A 14,621-nucleotide genomic window follows, 5' to 3' on the forward strand; every position below is an offset into this window, starting at 1 on the left:
ACTTGGGGCAGCAAGTAGTGCCATTCAGCAAGAACTGGGAGCCCGTAGACACCACAACAACCTTCCACACAAGTAATTACAACGTCCTTAATTTCCTTGAGCACTCAATGGATAAAAGAGTCTTGTTGCAGGACATATCACAGCATATCTACGGGCACACAAAATGGAAGTCATGTAACTCTGAGGTTCTGTGAGGGAATCAGCATGGAGCTAATTAAAAAATAAACATCAGTAAATCAATGCCTGTTACTTTAAATGCTGCTATTTTTCTCCCCGATGTAATTAGTGATTGTGTGTCCAAATAAATCGGCAGATAGAACAGCACAAAATCCCAAACCCATTCCTCACGGCAGCCCTTTGTCCTCTTCTGGGAAACATCCGCAATGCATTTACCATGAAGGAAGAGCGCAGTCTTGCATTTTTCATGACAAGTGTTTCATCCACTCTCATTGTCGATTGGAAGATGGCGTTTTTACTCACCAGAGGAGCCTTCAATAGGCAAAGCAAAGAGGCCATTAAAGTATTATACCTACAGCAAGAGAGCCCCCATTAGTCCTGAGCTGCCCTTTAGAGTCTATATCGGCTAATTCAGCAGGAAGTGCAGAAGTGAGGCCTTAGCAGCGGCTCGGTCGATGCAGAAAACAGCTGTGGTGGTGATGTGTTTTGACCGGAAAATGCAAGGAAGACATTCGAGGGATGAATATTCACAACAAGGCTGAGCGATCTGTTTCACTCCTGCTGTATACCAAGAAAAACCAGCAGCTTTGAGTTTATTCCGCGTGACATGTGCCAAGTTTGAGGTGATTCCACAGCCGAGTCTTGAAGTGTCACGTTGTGGCTGCACGAAAAGCTGCTGCAGGGCTTGAAAATGCAAACAAGCCTTCTTAAAGTGCACAGTGAAGAGCAGGTTCAACAACAGCAACCACACCTGTCTCCGAAATGATGTTTTCCACACAGTCTTTTTATACTAAGAAGGTCGTATTGATTTTTGTTCTACTCTCAACCGTCAGGGTTAATGAACAGAAGCTTTAAGGCTTTAAAGCTACACAACATACAGCAGCATCCCAATAACACTGGTTAACATTACCTACTAGATCTAATAATGCTTTAGGGAATGTTTTCAGTCCAATGTTCAACGAATGTTTTAGGGATATTTAGCATTTCAAATAATGTTCCTGTGAGGTTAAAATGAACAGAACATTTGAACATTCAGAGTTTGTTCATTAGATTATGGTAATCTGATAACATTCTCCATATCTTAGCTCACTTTTTACCTTATCTGACGATAATTCAAAATAATAAATATAAAACATTATTTAAGCTTTAGATTCAAACATTTTCTTCACAATACTATTAGAACTTGCAGGAAAATGTATGTATGCCCAGGTGACAAGGAACATTCCTACAACATTAGCTAACATTACCTATAACTTTTTAAAGTCTTAATCTAATGTTCAGAAAACTTTTATGAAATATTTATCATTTCCAAGTGTAACAGATGCAGCTTTTGGAGGATGTTTGCAAGATTTTGTCAAGAACACAGATAATGTTCTGCAATAACAGAGAGGAAACGTTCTCAAATCAACATTCAACATTCAGAAAATTCAGAAGACTTTCACATTTTACCGGGACAGTGAAAGTTTTGTTTATCTATAAATAAACCTGAATACGAACCAGAGTTCATAAATCTGATCCATAAACAGATGGAAAGACACATTCCATGTGGAACTCATCAGCATACAGTGTTGATATGGACGAAGTAAAAGCTAACTGTATATGATGATTAGCAAACAGCTTTTTAATGTTTTCTTATAACTTCGCTGAATGTTTGCATTCTCAATTTTTTTGCTCCCCTTCCTGTTCCAGATATACAGCTATGAAGACATAGATGCAGGGTATGTCCATGACCCTCGGTTCGACGGGCGTCTGCACTGGAACGGGAGCAAGAAAACCAAGGACCTGCAGGATGGCTCCATCTTCATCGTAAACGTGACCTACAACGACACGGGAACCTACTACTGCAAGTTCAGCCGGCTCCTTATGTACCCCAGCTACGAGGTCGTAACCACCCCCAACAAGACGATCTACATGAACGTGGTGCCACGAAGTAAGAACACAGGGCAAGGAGGAGTTTAGTGCAGCTAAATTACCGAACCATATTTCTAAGCCTGTTTTATTTTCGGTTGGCACAATGGAAATATCTGAAGTATAAATAAAATAATAAAGAAAGAAACGCCAGCTTTCATAAACAGTTCCAGTCAAAGAACATATCTGATTTAAATTGGGCCATCATCATTGCTAAAGCAGTCTGTGGGTGTAGTGACACACTGCTCCTAGTGCTCCTGCAACATTCCCTGAAAATACCTGAATGTAAACAGTACTCCATAAAATCATGTTTCTTGAGGGAAACTTGTTTTTTGTCAGATTACGTTTGTCCATAGCATATTACAAATACCCTACCAATCAACATATCTTTGAAATGTATCTTACTACTTCACTGTTGCTCCTTGCTAGCCAACCAATCAGTATTTCATGTGATGGAACTTGTCAGAAAATGGAAGAGACGCTTAAAAACTCTTACCAGCTAATTTTGGCGCCTAACCTCAACCAAGCTTCTGATATGCTGAAGTGTTTCCTCATCATAACCACGTTGATTTGTGCCTAAGAAAGCTTGTCAAAATGGAAACTATGACAGAAAACTTAACTTAATTCTGAGACTGATGGTTTCTCGTCCATCAAAGAACTTCCATCCATCCATTCTCTATACACCGCTTTATCCTCACTAGGGTCACGGGAGGTGCTGGAGCCTATCCCAGCTGATTCGAGCGAAGGCAGGGGACACCCTGGACAGGTCACCAGTCTGTCACAGGGCTACATATACAGATGAACAATCACACTCACATTCACACCTACGGGCAATTTAGAATAATCAATTAACCTCAGCATATTTTTGGACTGTGGGAGGAAGCCGGAGTACCCAGAGAAAACCCACGCATGCACAGGGAGAAAATGCAAACTCCATGCAGAAAGATCCCAGGCCCAAGCCGGGATTTGAACCGGGGATCTTCTTGCTGCAAGGCAAAAGTGCTAACCACTATTCCGCTGTGCAGCCCATCAAAGAACTTAAACTCTGGTTCTGGGTGAAAGTCCTGCTGCTGGTTTATGCAAGAACAGAGATCACTGCAGAATCTTGCACAGGGGCAAGAGCTTGCACTGTTCATATGCGGTCTTCTAGTTAATGTTGTTCAGGCAATCAGTCTGATTTCCCTAAAGCACTCACAAACCACAACACTTTATATTTACCAGTAATGACCATCCGGTCAGCAGGTGTCTACTGACAACTGGAAATGACTGAAGACTGAGACTCTTGAGAGAACTCAGGAATGTCCTCTGTGTCCTCAGCATGACTCAGTGAGAATGACAGAAATTATTTATATAAAAAATTAAAAATCTGTTGAGTATCTTTGAATTTAAAAAAACGAAGCCATGTAAATCCCATAAAACACAAATCATGTCCACAACTGAAGATCAGCTGTGTTAGTATCATTTCTCGTCATCAGAAGGTTAAGGCTGAAGTTCTGCATTGTGAGTTTTATTTGCAAGAACTCCAAAAAAAAAGTAGCTGTTATTTTGCTAGCTAGGAAGAAAAGTGCAGGATTTCACTTTTAGCTTGTAAATTTAGGCTTAATCTCATAATGGAAACGTGTTAGTTTTTGGACTATGTCCAACCACATGTGAGATACAAACAGAACATAAGACAACAGTGACCACAGTGAAATGCAGCCAGTTATTTGATTTTTAACTGCAGTAGAAGTGACAAGGCAGGTTTAAAAATACATTAGAGCCCCATATCCGAAAACATTTAATAATGCATGCTGGCTTTTTCCTTTAGCTCATGTTGTCCGTCTGTTGGTCAAACACCATCTCTTCCATGAGATAAAGTCCCACATCAAGCAAAAGAGAAAACAGCCAATAGAGGCAAAACTTACTCAATGTGTTTGGACAGTTTCAGCACCGTTTGTTTATTCAGTTTCCTTTCACAGATCAGAAATACCCAAAACTCTCAGTAAGAATATTGTACAGTGGTGCTCAATCAAGTGCAGCAATCTTATTTATAAAGTACTTATATTTGTCAGTTTGAGATTTGGGGATGTTTTACGTCAAGGTGTGCAAAGCATTCAGGAAAAATCTCAAGAACTTCTAGAATGTAAGTCTAGGAAATGTTCCACAAATACTTTGAACCACCTCAAGACTATTTGTGTAAATGCCCTACAAACTTAAGCGTTTGGAACCAGGAAATGTCCAACAAACCCCAAGACTGTAGGTCCTGGGCAGTTCCATAAGTGTCCCACAAACCTTAGGATGTGGCTCTGGGAAAGGTTCTGCAAATGTCCAGCAAACTTCAGGATTGTTGGTCTGCAAATGTCCCTTGAACCTCAAGCTTGTAGGTTCTACAAAAGTTCCACCAACATCACAAAAAACTCAAGACTGTAGTCCCACAAATGTCCTCAAGCCTCAAGACTGTAGGTCAGCAAAACGTTCCGTAAATGTCCCACCAACCTCAAGACTGCAGGTCCAGGAAAGGTTCTGCAAACCTCAAGAGTATAGTTCCATGAAACGTTCTGCAAACGTTTCTTGTAACTCAAGACTGTAGGCCCAGATAAAGTTACTCAAATTTTGCTCCAGTAAAGTTTCAGCAAACTGCCCACAAACCTCAACACTGTAGGTTCAAGAAAGGTTCCACAAACATTATGCTAACGTCAAGACTGCAGGTCCTTAAAATATTCTTTAAAGGGCCCATTAACCCTTAACACTGTAGGTTCAGGAAACATTAGACAAACGTCCCGCAAACCCCAAGGACTGCAGATGTTCCACAACTTTACCGTCAACCTTAAACTCTGTAGGTGTTGGAGAGGTTTTACAAACATCTCAGAAACCTCAAGACTGTAGGGAAACAAATGTACAATGTTAAGCTTCAAAATTGTAGGTCTGAACGTTCCACAAATGTTCAACAAGCATCCCTTAAACCTCAAGACTAAAGATTTTTTTTCCCCCACAAGCAAATTATTTGTGGAGATGAAGAAAATTTCAAATCAAAGTGACAGTCAGAAAACATTTACAAAGGAAGTACAGTTAATGCTCCCTAAATCCTCCCAGAAGGTTCCTTGAATGTCCCGTTGGTAGTTTGGCAATAACCTTTATCACATGGCTTTTGCAGCAGAACACTGAAGTCTGGTTGACATCAAACAGGTTCAGCAGGATTCAGGTTGTTCTGTCTCTGTAATTGAGGACAGGAGGTCATGAATAATTTAAGCTCAGAACGCATAGGTGCTGGGCGTCCGTCAGCCTCTTCATGGTACAGATTAAATCCAACCTCTTTTTCCGTGAGCGCAGACACCGTTCATCTCAGCCTCCCTGCCTCTCTGTCTCAGTCACCAGGGGGATGGCGTCCATCTTGTCAGAGGTCATGATGTACGTCTCCATCATCGGGCTGCAGTTATGGCTGGTTGTTGAGATGATCTACTGCTACAGGAAGATTTCAGCGGCCGGAGAAGAAGCTCTGAGAGAGAGCGCGTGAGTAAAACACAGAGCAGCCGGCGTCTCCCTGGCGACCGGCCTCCGTTTCCAGGTCCTGCTGGGTCGTCCAAATGTCCTTGTTTCCCACCTTCCGTGTTCGCTCTCGTTTTTCCTTCCCACCACTGTCTGGGAAGTGCTGACACAAGCTGTTCTCATCAAAATAGCATTTTCCTTTTTCCTCACTGAACTGATATCTCGGTCTGATTCTCTGTTTGTCTCCTCTCTGCCCTTTTCCTTTTCCTCCAGGGCCGAGTATTTAGCTATAGCGTCGGAAAGTAAAGATAATTGTGCAGGTGTGCAAGTGGCAGAATAGCACTGGTAGGTCTTGATTCTCACTAATCTTGATCTTTGTCCTTTGATCATTTGTTCTCTCTTTCGTGTCAAGCAGACTTTACATTTTGTGTTCACCTGCTGTTTTCATTTCATTTTCATTGTCGCAAAAGGGAGAAGCTAGATTTTTTTCTTTGAACGCATCCTTTCATAAAACATTTATCATCGTAATGGCCTGATTACATCTTATAATAGTGAAGTAACCATTCATTTTAGCCATGGAAGATATAAATGAGACTTTCCAGTCTTTCATGGCACTTTTTACATAAAATCTAGATTTGTAACCACGGAAAACCAATCAATCAGTGAAGCTAATGCAGAAGTGTCAAAAACACAAACAAATAACAGGATTCAAAAGCCCAAACAATTGAAATATCCAGTTTAATGTCAGAAAAAGACAAAAAAAAAAGCGCTAATATTTGAGAACATTGGTTGATTTTGTCAGTTTTCCACTACTACACTGAAAACTGAAATCAGTATGGAAGTCCTTAAAACTGCAGTTCCTCAAATGTCCATCTGAGGATAGGTGGAAGTATTATTTTTGTGTTTCACTCCTTTCTCTTTGTTCACAAATACACAAGGAAACAATTTTAAAAAGCCCAAATATACAAAGAATTCACTTTCATATTAAAAAAAGACAAAAAAATAAAAGCCAATTTAACTTTATGCTGAATCCGGCATATTAACTGCAACGTTGTGTAAGCTATTATGAGATTGTATGTTCATTATGCATATGCACTGTCCCATCCAAATAAACAAACAGATATAATCAGTAGAAAATACACCTCAAGACTATAAAATACATATTAAAATGAGAAAAATAGCCATCAGAAATCTGTGGAAACTCAACTGGCTCTCTCGTCATTGTCCTTCGATGCAGGGCATGATGGGTATATTGCACTTTTCACGGTGCATTGTGGGATACTGAGTCCACTATATAGGATGAAACAATTGGAACTTAACATTCAGATAGAATACACAATGCCAAATTCTAATATAGTAGCGACTGATTTCAGACACTTAGTTTAACGTTCAGTGGAATTATTTCTCCGCATCTCCTCCTTTCGTGATTGCATTATGTCTGCACCCTTCATTATTCTAACGTGGTTTTTATTTTTGTTGTTGTATTTTTTAAATTTCAGGTCAAGGAAGAGTTCAAGGCGGCTTCTTTGAGGAGTTCCAGTCCCACTTTAGCACCGTCTCTCACCTCCAACCATCCTCTCCATGAGATGGAAACATGAAGCCCACAGAGCAGGAAGATGTTTCTGTTCAGGATGTAGAGGACTGAGCTGCAGCTCGCTGAGTGAGGTCAAACAGGACACGGGTGGGGAAGAGTTGGACTGTACATAGCTGTATACGTCTGCACAGATAATCTTTGAACATATGTAGAGTATATTAGAGGCTGTATATTCAATATTTGCATGCTAAACAAAGCACGCTTCTGTCATGTTTTTGTCATATTTCATTACACACCATGCACTGGCATCAGAAGTCCTGTGTTCCCTCTGTGGGTTTGGTGCAAATTAAAACAGTTTTCGTAATAATCAAAAGATCAGTACTAACAGCTAAATACCCACTGCTTATTTGTTGATGTAATGTAATGCAAAAACCTGCAGAGGAAACACAGCAGCCAAAATGCTCGTTCTGATATTTGATGCTTCATTACGATCTGCTTTAATGCTAAAAAAAAAATAATCAGCATTTAGATTTTTTTCTGCCGATTGTCATTCAAGTCAGTGTGAAAGAGGCTCAAATCGACTCACAATCAGAGGAAAAACAAATGTCAGGTTCATGTCACAGCCAACTCCTTAAAATCATCCACATGTTTATCGACCTGATGAAACAACCGAAAGAATCAGAGAGCAGATTTTAATCCAGGACGTAATAATGAGGTATCACTAAAGCTTCTGCATTTATATCATTGGCTCAGCATGAATCTTTACACATCTGGAGGATTTCAGCAGCACTCAGGTGAAGGGAGGTGCACTAGATAGCTACAGTAAGATATGAAAGTTAACCCTCTGAATCCCAAAATGCATGTAAAAAAGGCATAAAAACCGATCCGTATGATAGAGTTAGAAACCTTATAAGCTGTCATATTTCTACATTTCTGACCACTGTTGCACTACTTATCTGTGACATGCATTTCTGTCAATATATTAACCAAATCTAAGCTTAAAATTTTATTTTACTGATATGTCTCATTTAAACACTTGCTAATAATAAATCATTGACTCTAACCATCTTCTGTAAAAACAAAAAACAAAAAACAAAACACAAGTCTGAAAGCTGTTAGGGACTCAACTGTGACGTCAGAAAAAATTCAGGGACTTTTCCACTGAACTGCAGGCTGTGTTTACACAAAGCAAAGGAACAAATTAAACATTAACTCGTTAAATATCTATAGTATGTGGAACCTCCATTTTTCAAGCGTTGGTAACATCTGTGAACTTTTGGAAAAATGGACATTTTTAAAAATAATTTTTGTAAAACAAGAAACTTTTTTTAAAGGATTTGTCTCCAACTGTTTCAGATTAAAGTGGAAAATGACCACGAAACAACACGGTATGACCACAAAGAGAAACGACTACAAGGAGATAAAACACCCCACGAACAGATGCAAAACTACCACAAAAAAACACAAGGAGACACAACCACAAAGCGACACATTATGACCACAAAGAGGTACAAATCCATAGAGCAAAATCCACAAAGGTGCAAAATAACCAAATCAACATGCAGCAATCACAAGGAGACAAAAAACTACCCACAAAAAGACGCAAAACAACCACAAAAGTGTGCACAACAACCACAAAAAGACACATCATGAACACAATGATGTACAAAAAACCTTCACAAAATGACCAAAAAGATTCAAAACTATCATAAAAAGAAACACAATGACCATGAATGGACGCCCAACATCCGTAAGGAGACAAGAGAAACACAAACAGATGCAACACTATCCCAAAAAGACAACATGACCACAGACAAATGTAAAAAAAAACACACAAAACCACCATAAGGCGACACACTATGACCACAGAGGTACAAAAAAAATCCTACAAAATGGTCACACAGGAAGAAGGAAGAAACCCCCCACAAAGAGATGCAAAACAGACATATTAGGACCACAAAAAGGTGCAAAACAACCATGAGGCGATACACTACGACTACGCAAAGGAACAAGAAAACCCCACAAAATGACCAAAGAGATGCAAAACAATCACAAAGAGACAAATACGACCACAAAGGAAAACACAATGACCATAAACAGATGCATGTCGACAAGGAGGCACGTAAAAACCTCAAATAGGTGCAACACAATCTCAAATAGGTGCAACACAATCTCAAATAGGTGCAACACAATCTCAAAAAGACCCAAAATGACCACAAAAAGACGCACACTGACCACAAACAGATGCAAAACAACCATAAAAGGAAACAAAATGACCACAAACAGATGTAAAACAACCATAAAAGGACACAAAATGACCACAAAAAGACATACAATGACTGCCAACACAAGCAAAATAACCATAAAAAGACACAATATGACCACAAAATGACCACAAGGACATTTCTTAGTTCTCTCTTCTTCTAGTCATGGTTGCAATGTCTTCATAAAAGTGCAGGACTTTTATTAAATGAGGAAAAATGAGACAGAACAAAAGCACAAAACTTGCCACAAAAACTGATGCTTGGAGTTCAGAGGGTTAAAGCTAAATTTTGAGCCGTTTCTGTGTTTTCCTAGCCTAGCTGCGCTAGACAACCCACGGCAACGAATTTAATTCTCTACCAGGGTGGGTCTAGTTACCCTCCATAAGGCTCGAGGCTGGATGCTCCTAAAACTGGCCGGACCAATCACCATGAAGTGTAGAGTCAGAAGGCGGGCGTAACTAAGTGACGACAGAAACAACCGACGCACAATAAACAGTTATCTTTCGACTCGGCTTTGGCCACAGCCCTTAAAGATCTGAAGCTAAAATTAAACTTGAAAGATAAACAAAGGACGGCACTGAAGTGTTTCATTGAGAAGAAAGACGTATTTGGACTTATGCCGACGGGATATGGCAAATCCTTAATATACCAGTTGGCTCCGCTGGTTGGGAAGCTAATGGGACTTAGCTACAATCCGGCGCTCTAGGAACTACGTCAGCCTATTCCTTGCACTGATTGGTTATATACCTACCCAATTGCTGCAGAGTGATTTGAAAGACAACCTTTTAGCCCGCCTCCCTCCCTGTCGAGCATTCCTAGACCCTTGTGTCTTAAGAGCTGGGTCTAGCGCGGCTAGGCTAGTGTTTTCCTTCATCCTGAGAGCTCATGAAACCATCGAGGTCAGATGAAGGTTTTGGCCGCTGCACTGTCTGAACTGCTCCACACAGGAGACTCATTCTAATTAGAGCTTCAGAGGCCTCAGTGCTGAGAAACAAAACAGCGTCGTGGAAACATTTCCACCAACACACATGTTCACATCTTAGTGTCTTCACAGAAACTTAAGGGCTATTATTAGCTATTCTCTAACTGCCGTGGGCAAACGTACCACAAACCTGTCCGGTGTGCCTCCCCAAGTGGAAACCGAAACGGAAAAGGAGCAGATCTTTAAAAAAACAAAAACAGAAAAAGCAGCTGTACTTGCTTCTTTTTCCACTACACCAGATGGCAGCTGAACACTGCCGTCTAGCATCGTTACTGCTCGTCTCTTTTGTACGAGTTTGATGCACTTTGAGGTGAGAAACCGTCAAACACAAGCCAATACAGAATAACAGCAGGTTTTCTGACGACTCTTTTTTCAGTACAAACAGAAAAGTTAAACATGTGTAAAAGAAAAGATTTTTAAAAAGTTCACACACTGCTTCCTGAGAGTTTTACATCCTCCAAATAGTTGTTTTTCCTGCACCGGTGGACCAAAAGCTAGCCCTGGCCCCACATGTTTTCTTTCAGCGACAAGTAAAACTGCCGTTTTCATCTCATGTGTAGGTGTGGAAATGTTGCTTGCCAAAACAAAGTAACGCAATACACAGAAACAAATAAAGTTCTACTGAGAAAATCCTGCGAGTCCAGCTGGTTTGTTCAACACAAGACGAAAATGCTGCTTTGACTTTTCACATTTCACCGTTGAGTTTAGAATTTGTTTTGTTCTGAAAATGTTCTGAGAAAGTTCTGCAAGGTTCTAGTAATGTTTTCAGCAGGAAGTTTTTTTTTAATTTTTTTCCCCCATTTTCAAACTTTAAAACGGGTCAATTTTGACCTGCAGGACGACACGAAGGTAGAATAAAGTTCTCCAAAGACACCATTAGGGAAAAGTAGGGTAAGTTGTACTAGTTTTACTGGAGGTGTTGTTACAGTGGAGACATGACTGTAATGTCTAAGAATAAACCATGTACATATACTTCAGGATGTGATTCAACATTGGGAATAATTTAGAGGCCACTCTGAAATGTACAGTGGGCTGTATCGTGGTCTAGTGGTTAGCACTTTTGCCTTGCAGCAAGAAGATCCCCGGTTCAAATCCCAGCTCCAGCACCCCACACAACCCAAGTGAGGATAAAGCGGTGTATCAAGAATACAGAGTGGCCTTTTATTGTGGGTAGTCTAAGGCACACCTGTGAGGTGGGATGGATTATCTCAGCAAAGGAGAAGTGCTCACTGTCACAGATTAAGACAGATTTGTGAACAATATTTGAGAGAAATGGTGATATTGTGTGTGTGGAAAAGTTTTAGATCTTTGAGTTCATCTCATAAAAAATGGGAGCAAAAATGAAAGAGTTGCATTTATATTTTTGTTAAGTGTAATTAAGCAACGCACCCTCAAACCTGTGAGGAGTGGGCGTGGCCAGGATTAAGCTGTTGATTTTTAAAGGGCATATATGGTGGATGTCCACTTTTATTGTGTTTTGTGGTTGATAGAAAAGCTTTCGATATGAAGATGCTTATTATCCTCCCCCACATTTAGATAGCCTCCCAGCTCTACAAGCATCATCAGTCATCTTTGTGGTGTTTCAGCTGAAAAACTGATAGATACGAGACTTTCATTCATTTTTTAAAAATGAACACAAAATGGAACCTTTAACACAATTTAAACTGATGATTTCTGTATAAAAAAATCATTACTTTACTGTCATCATGAATGGGGAATTTAACTATAAAGGCCAAAATGTGTCTTTATACCACACTTTAAACATGTATTATTCTGTTTTAGCGCTTTACTGTGGAGGTCTGACCAACTTGTGGAGTCTCAAGTGGACATTTGAGTAACTGCAGCTGTCAGGTTTTTAATGTTGGCTTCACTTTTCAGGCCAATAGGAAAACACCTAAACTGGATGAATCTATTTTCATATATATTTTTTAAGCCAAAAAGTACAAAAAAAAAACCCTCTCTGGCTTTGATTTCTCAAACATTTTCTGTTTTTGTCTTTCATGTAAACAGTCTGCACTCCTATAGTTCCTTTCTACCTCAGTGGTACTTAAAGCGTTGAGCAATGTGTTTCATCCATTCACAAACCAATGGCGACAGAGCTTCCATGAAGAGCAACTTTGCATTCCGTGCTTTGCCCAAGGACAATTCAGCATGCGGAGAGGATGAGGAATATTCAGGAAACTGAACATTCTGAATGTTTGGCCTTTCAAACACTGTTTCTTGTATTTGTTGAACAAAGAGATACACTTAAAAGCAAAACTAATAATTCCACCACAACCTACTGCAGAATTTGACCCAAACCTTTTCAAAATGAAGACACAAAAAGACAAGCGAGTTTGTTGCATGTTTTAGAACTTTTCATTTCTCTCCATGGCGTGGTGTACAATCACATCTTTACAGTACATTCTCATCTCTGCTCCTCGCCCATCTCTCTCTCTTCCCCCCCCCCATCAGTCTTCCCCTCCCTCCCTCCCTAAATAAATATTACACCTTTTGGATGTCCGATCGGCCATGCACAGCAGGCCAAAGAGCTTCTGATGCCACCGTTTCAAAAGAGAGAGAGCGGGCGGCCGAATGGGAGGAGCAAAGAGAGGAAGAGTGGGGGTCGAGTGATGGGAAGAAAAACAAAGCACAGATGGGTGTTTTCACATCATTCGAGGCCAGAGTTAAGTGGATGGAGAGGACAGGCTTGAAAACGAATACAACAGGCAACAAAGTCATAGAAAATGAAAAAGCAAATGAATAAAAAGAAGACGAGTGAGTCTGATTAATCTTACAAACACACAAAGAAAATGAAAAAAACAATACTGCAAAACAGAGATTCCCTTTTTCTTCACCAAAGTCCACGTTGGTCCTTTTGTTTTTGAAACGGTCGACCCAGATGGACACAAAAGTAGCTGACATTTAGATCAATCTACACTAAATCCTGAACTGTTAAAGAAGAGCGAGCAGCCAAAGAGAACTCTTCAAAAACTAATCTGAAAATGTAACAGCGATGACTCCTTGTGAACACCAGAAATGTTCTTTGCTTGTTTTTTCACTGCCTCTATACACATTCACACACACGACTCATTATTATTATTAATTATTATTATATACTACTCTGTTGAAACATTCAAAAGAATCACTATTGTCATTATTGCTGTGACCAGTAATCGTGGAGCTCCGGTTGGTCTGAATCGCAACAGCAAATCTGAAACCACGTGACGTCTCCAGAGCAGGACAGAACTTCAGGTATTAATAAATACTGTAACGGTCTGAGAATGCACTGCTGTGGACAAAACATAAAACCCGACAGGACTGGGAGAAGTGGGAGTGTGTTTAGGTCTCAGATGTGTAACTTGCATGTAAAAAGAAGGGTGAAAACTAAAGTGTGTTGTTGAAAAGCTCCACACTACAGAACTAACTCCAGAGAGGCGTTCTGTCGCCTCCTTCTGGTGTTTGTTCCTGACTGCAGCCACCTTTTTCCTTCAGCAGGCGTTTACTATAGGCAAAGGTGTCCAGCTGTTCCCATGACCTTCCGGAATCGCCTATGAAATGTTGCAGACCAGAGGAGGAGGAGATCTGTGATAGTCATGAAGTCGTTGAGGAGTGGATGGTCTGAATCGGTCCACCAGTGACCTGTTTCCACGCTATATACAGATGATTTGTGGGGTAAATTATTGCTGTGGTCCTGATAGCTTCCAGTCACTGACGTTGAGGCTAAAGGCGAACAATTCAAGTCAGTCAGGCAAGGAGAGTTTTGGGTAGTTCCCCTGCATGTCCCAGTCAACAGTGGTCTTTGATTTGGACATAAAGAGAACAGACAGCATCCTGATCCAAGTCGACCCCCCAGGTTCTACTCTACCGGTCCAGCGGGGGTGTTGGGAGGTGGGGGACAGTCGGTGGGGTGTCGACCCGAGGAAGCGGGGCTCAGGCCTCAGTCAGCGACTCTGAGAGGGTGTCTGCAGACGCATCCTGCTGCACCTCCGGGACCACGATGCCCCGGTGGAGTTTCTCTAAAGACTGCTTCATCTGGGGGATGAACGGGGAGGTGGGAGGTCAGAGAGAGGCAGAGAAACACATAGTGACGACCCAGCACACTGTGCCCAAGCAGTTTGTGCCATGCATGCGTTTTAATGATGCGTTCTGGCTGCAGAGGAACACCTACCTGGTCGAGAAGTGTGACGGAGGACTGCAGGATCTGCTGCCACTTACTGAGCTGAGCCTGATGGAACTGACGCTGCAGCTGTAAGACCTGAGCCCACTCTCCTGCCGTCTGAGGCAAAGGACTGAAACACGAGAAGGAGGA

At 40.9% G+C, this 14,621-nt stretch overlaps 2 protein-coding genes and 1 long non-coding RNA gene across 6 annotated transcripts in view; 1 reads left to right on the forward strand and 2 right to left on the reverse strand.

Annotated features, from left to right (window-relative positions):
* scn1ba (sodium channel, voltage-gated, type I, beta a) overlaps nucleotides 1-10,960 on the forward strand; it is a 29,535-nt gene extending 18,575 nt beyond the window's left edge. The window contains exons 3-6 of the mRNA XM_051956788.1: nucleotides 1,867-2,107; nucleotides 5,433-5,574; nucleotides 5,824-5,895; nucleotides 7,050-10,960. Of these exons, the coding sequence (XP_051812748.1) occupies nucleotides 1,867-2,107; nucleotides 5,433-5,574; nucleotides 5,824-5,890 (450 nt within the window). The 3' untranslated portion in view covers nucleotides 5,891-5,895; nucleotides 7,050-10,960. The remainder of the gene's footprint in view (nucleotides 1-1,866; nucleotides 2,108-5,432; nucleotides 5,575-5,823; nucleotides 5,896-7,049) is intronic.
* LOC127536440 (uncharacterized) lies at nucleotides 3,996-5,513 on the reverse strand. The gene is made up of 2 exons (XR_007945430.1): nucleotides 5,375-5,513; nucleotides 3,996-5,278 (listed from the first exon to the last, which is right to left on the reverse strand). It is a non-coding gene; the product is annotated as an uncharacterized LOC127536440 (long non-coding RNA).
* A 1,705-nt stretch (nucleotides 10,961-12,665) lies between the features above and the next one.
* The window catches only part of gramd1a (GRAM domain containing 1A), a 43,304-nt gene continuing 41,348 nt past the window's right edge, over nucleotides 12,666-14,621 (reverse strand). For all 4 annotated transcript variants that reach the window (XM_022212024.2, XM_022212025.2, XM_022212026.2 and 1 more), the window contains 2 exons: nucleotides 14,481-14,601; nucleotides 12,666-14,344 (listed from right to left, as the gene is read on the reverse strand). In XM_022212024.2, coding sequence (XP_022067716.1) covers nucleotides 14,243-14,344; nucleotides 14,481-14,601 — 223 coding nt within the window. In that variant the 3' untranslated portion in view covers nucleotides 12,666-14,242. The remainder of the gene's footprint in view (nucleotides 14,345-14,480; nucleotides 14,602-14,621) is intronic.

The sequence above is a fragment of the Acanthochromis polyacanthus genome, chromosome 12, assembly GCF_021347895.1.
Source record: "Acanthochromis polyacanthus isolate Apoly-LR-REF ecotype Palm Island chromosome 12, KAUST_Apoly_ChrSc, whole genome shotgun sequence".
Taxonomy (NCBI): domain Eukaryota; kingdom Metazoa; phylum Chordata; class Actinopteri; family Pomacentridae; genus Acanthochromis; species Acanthochromis polyacanthus.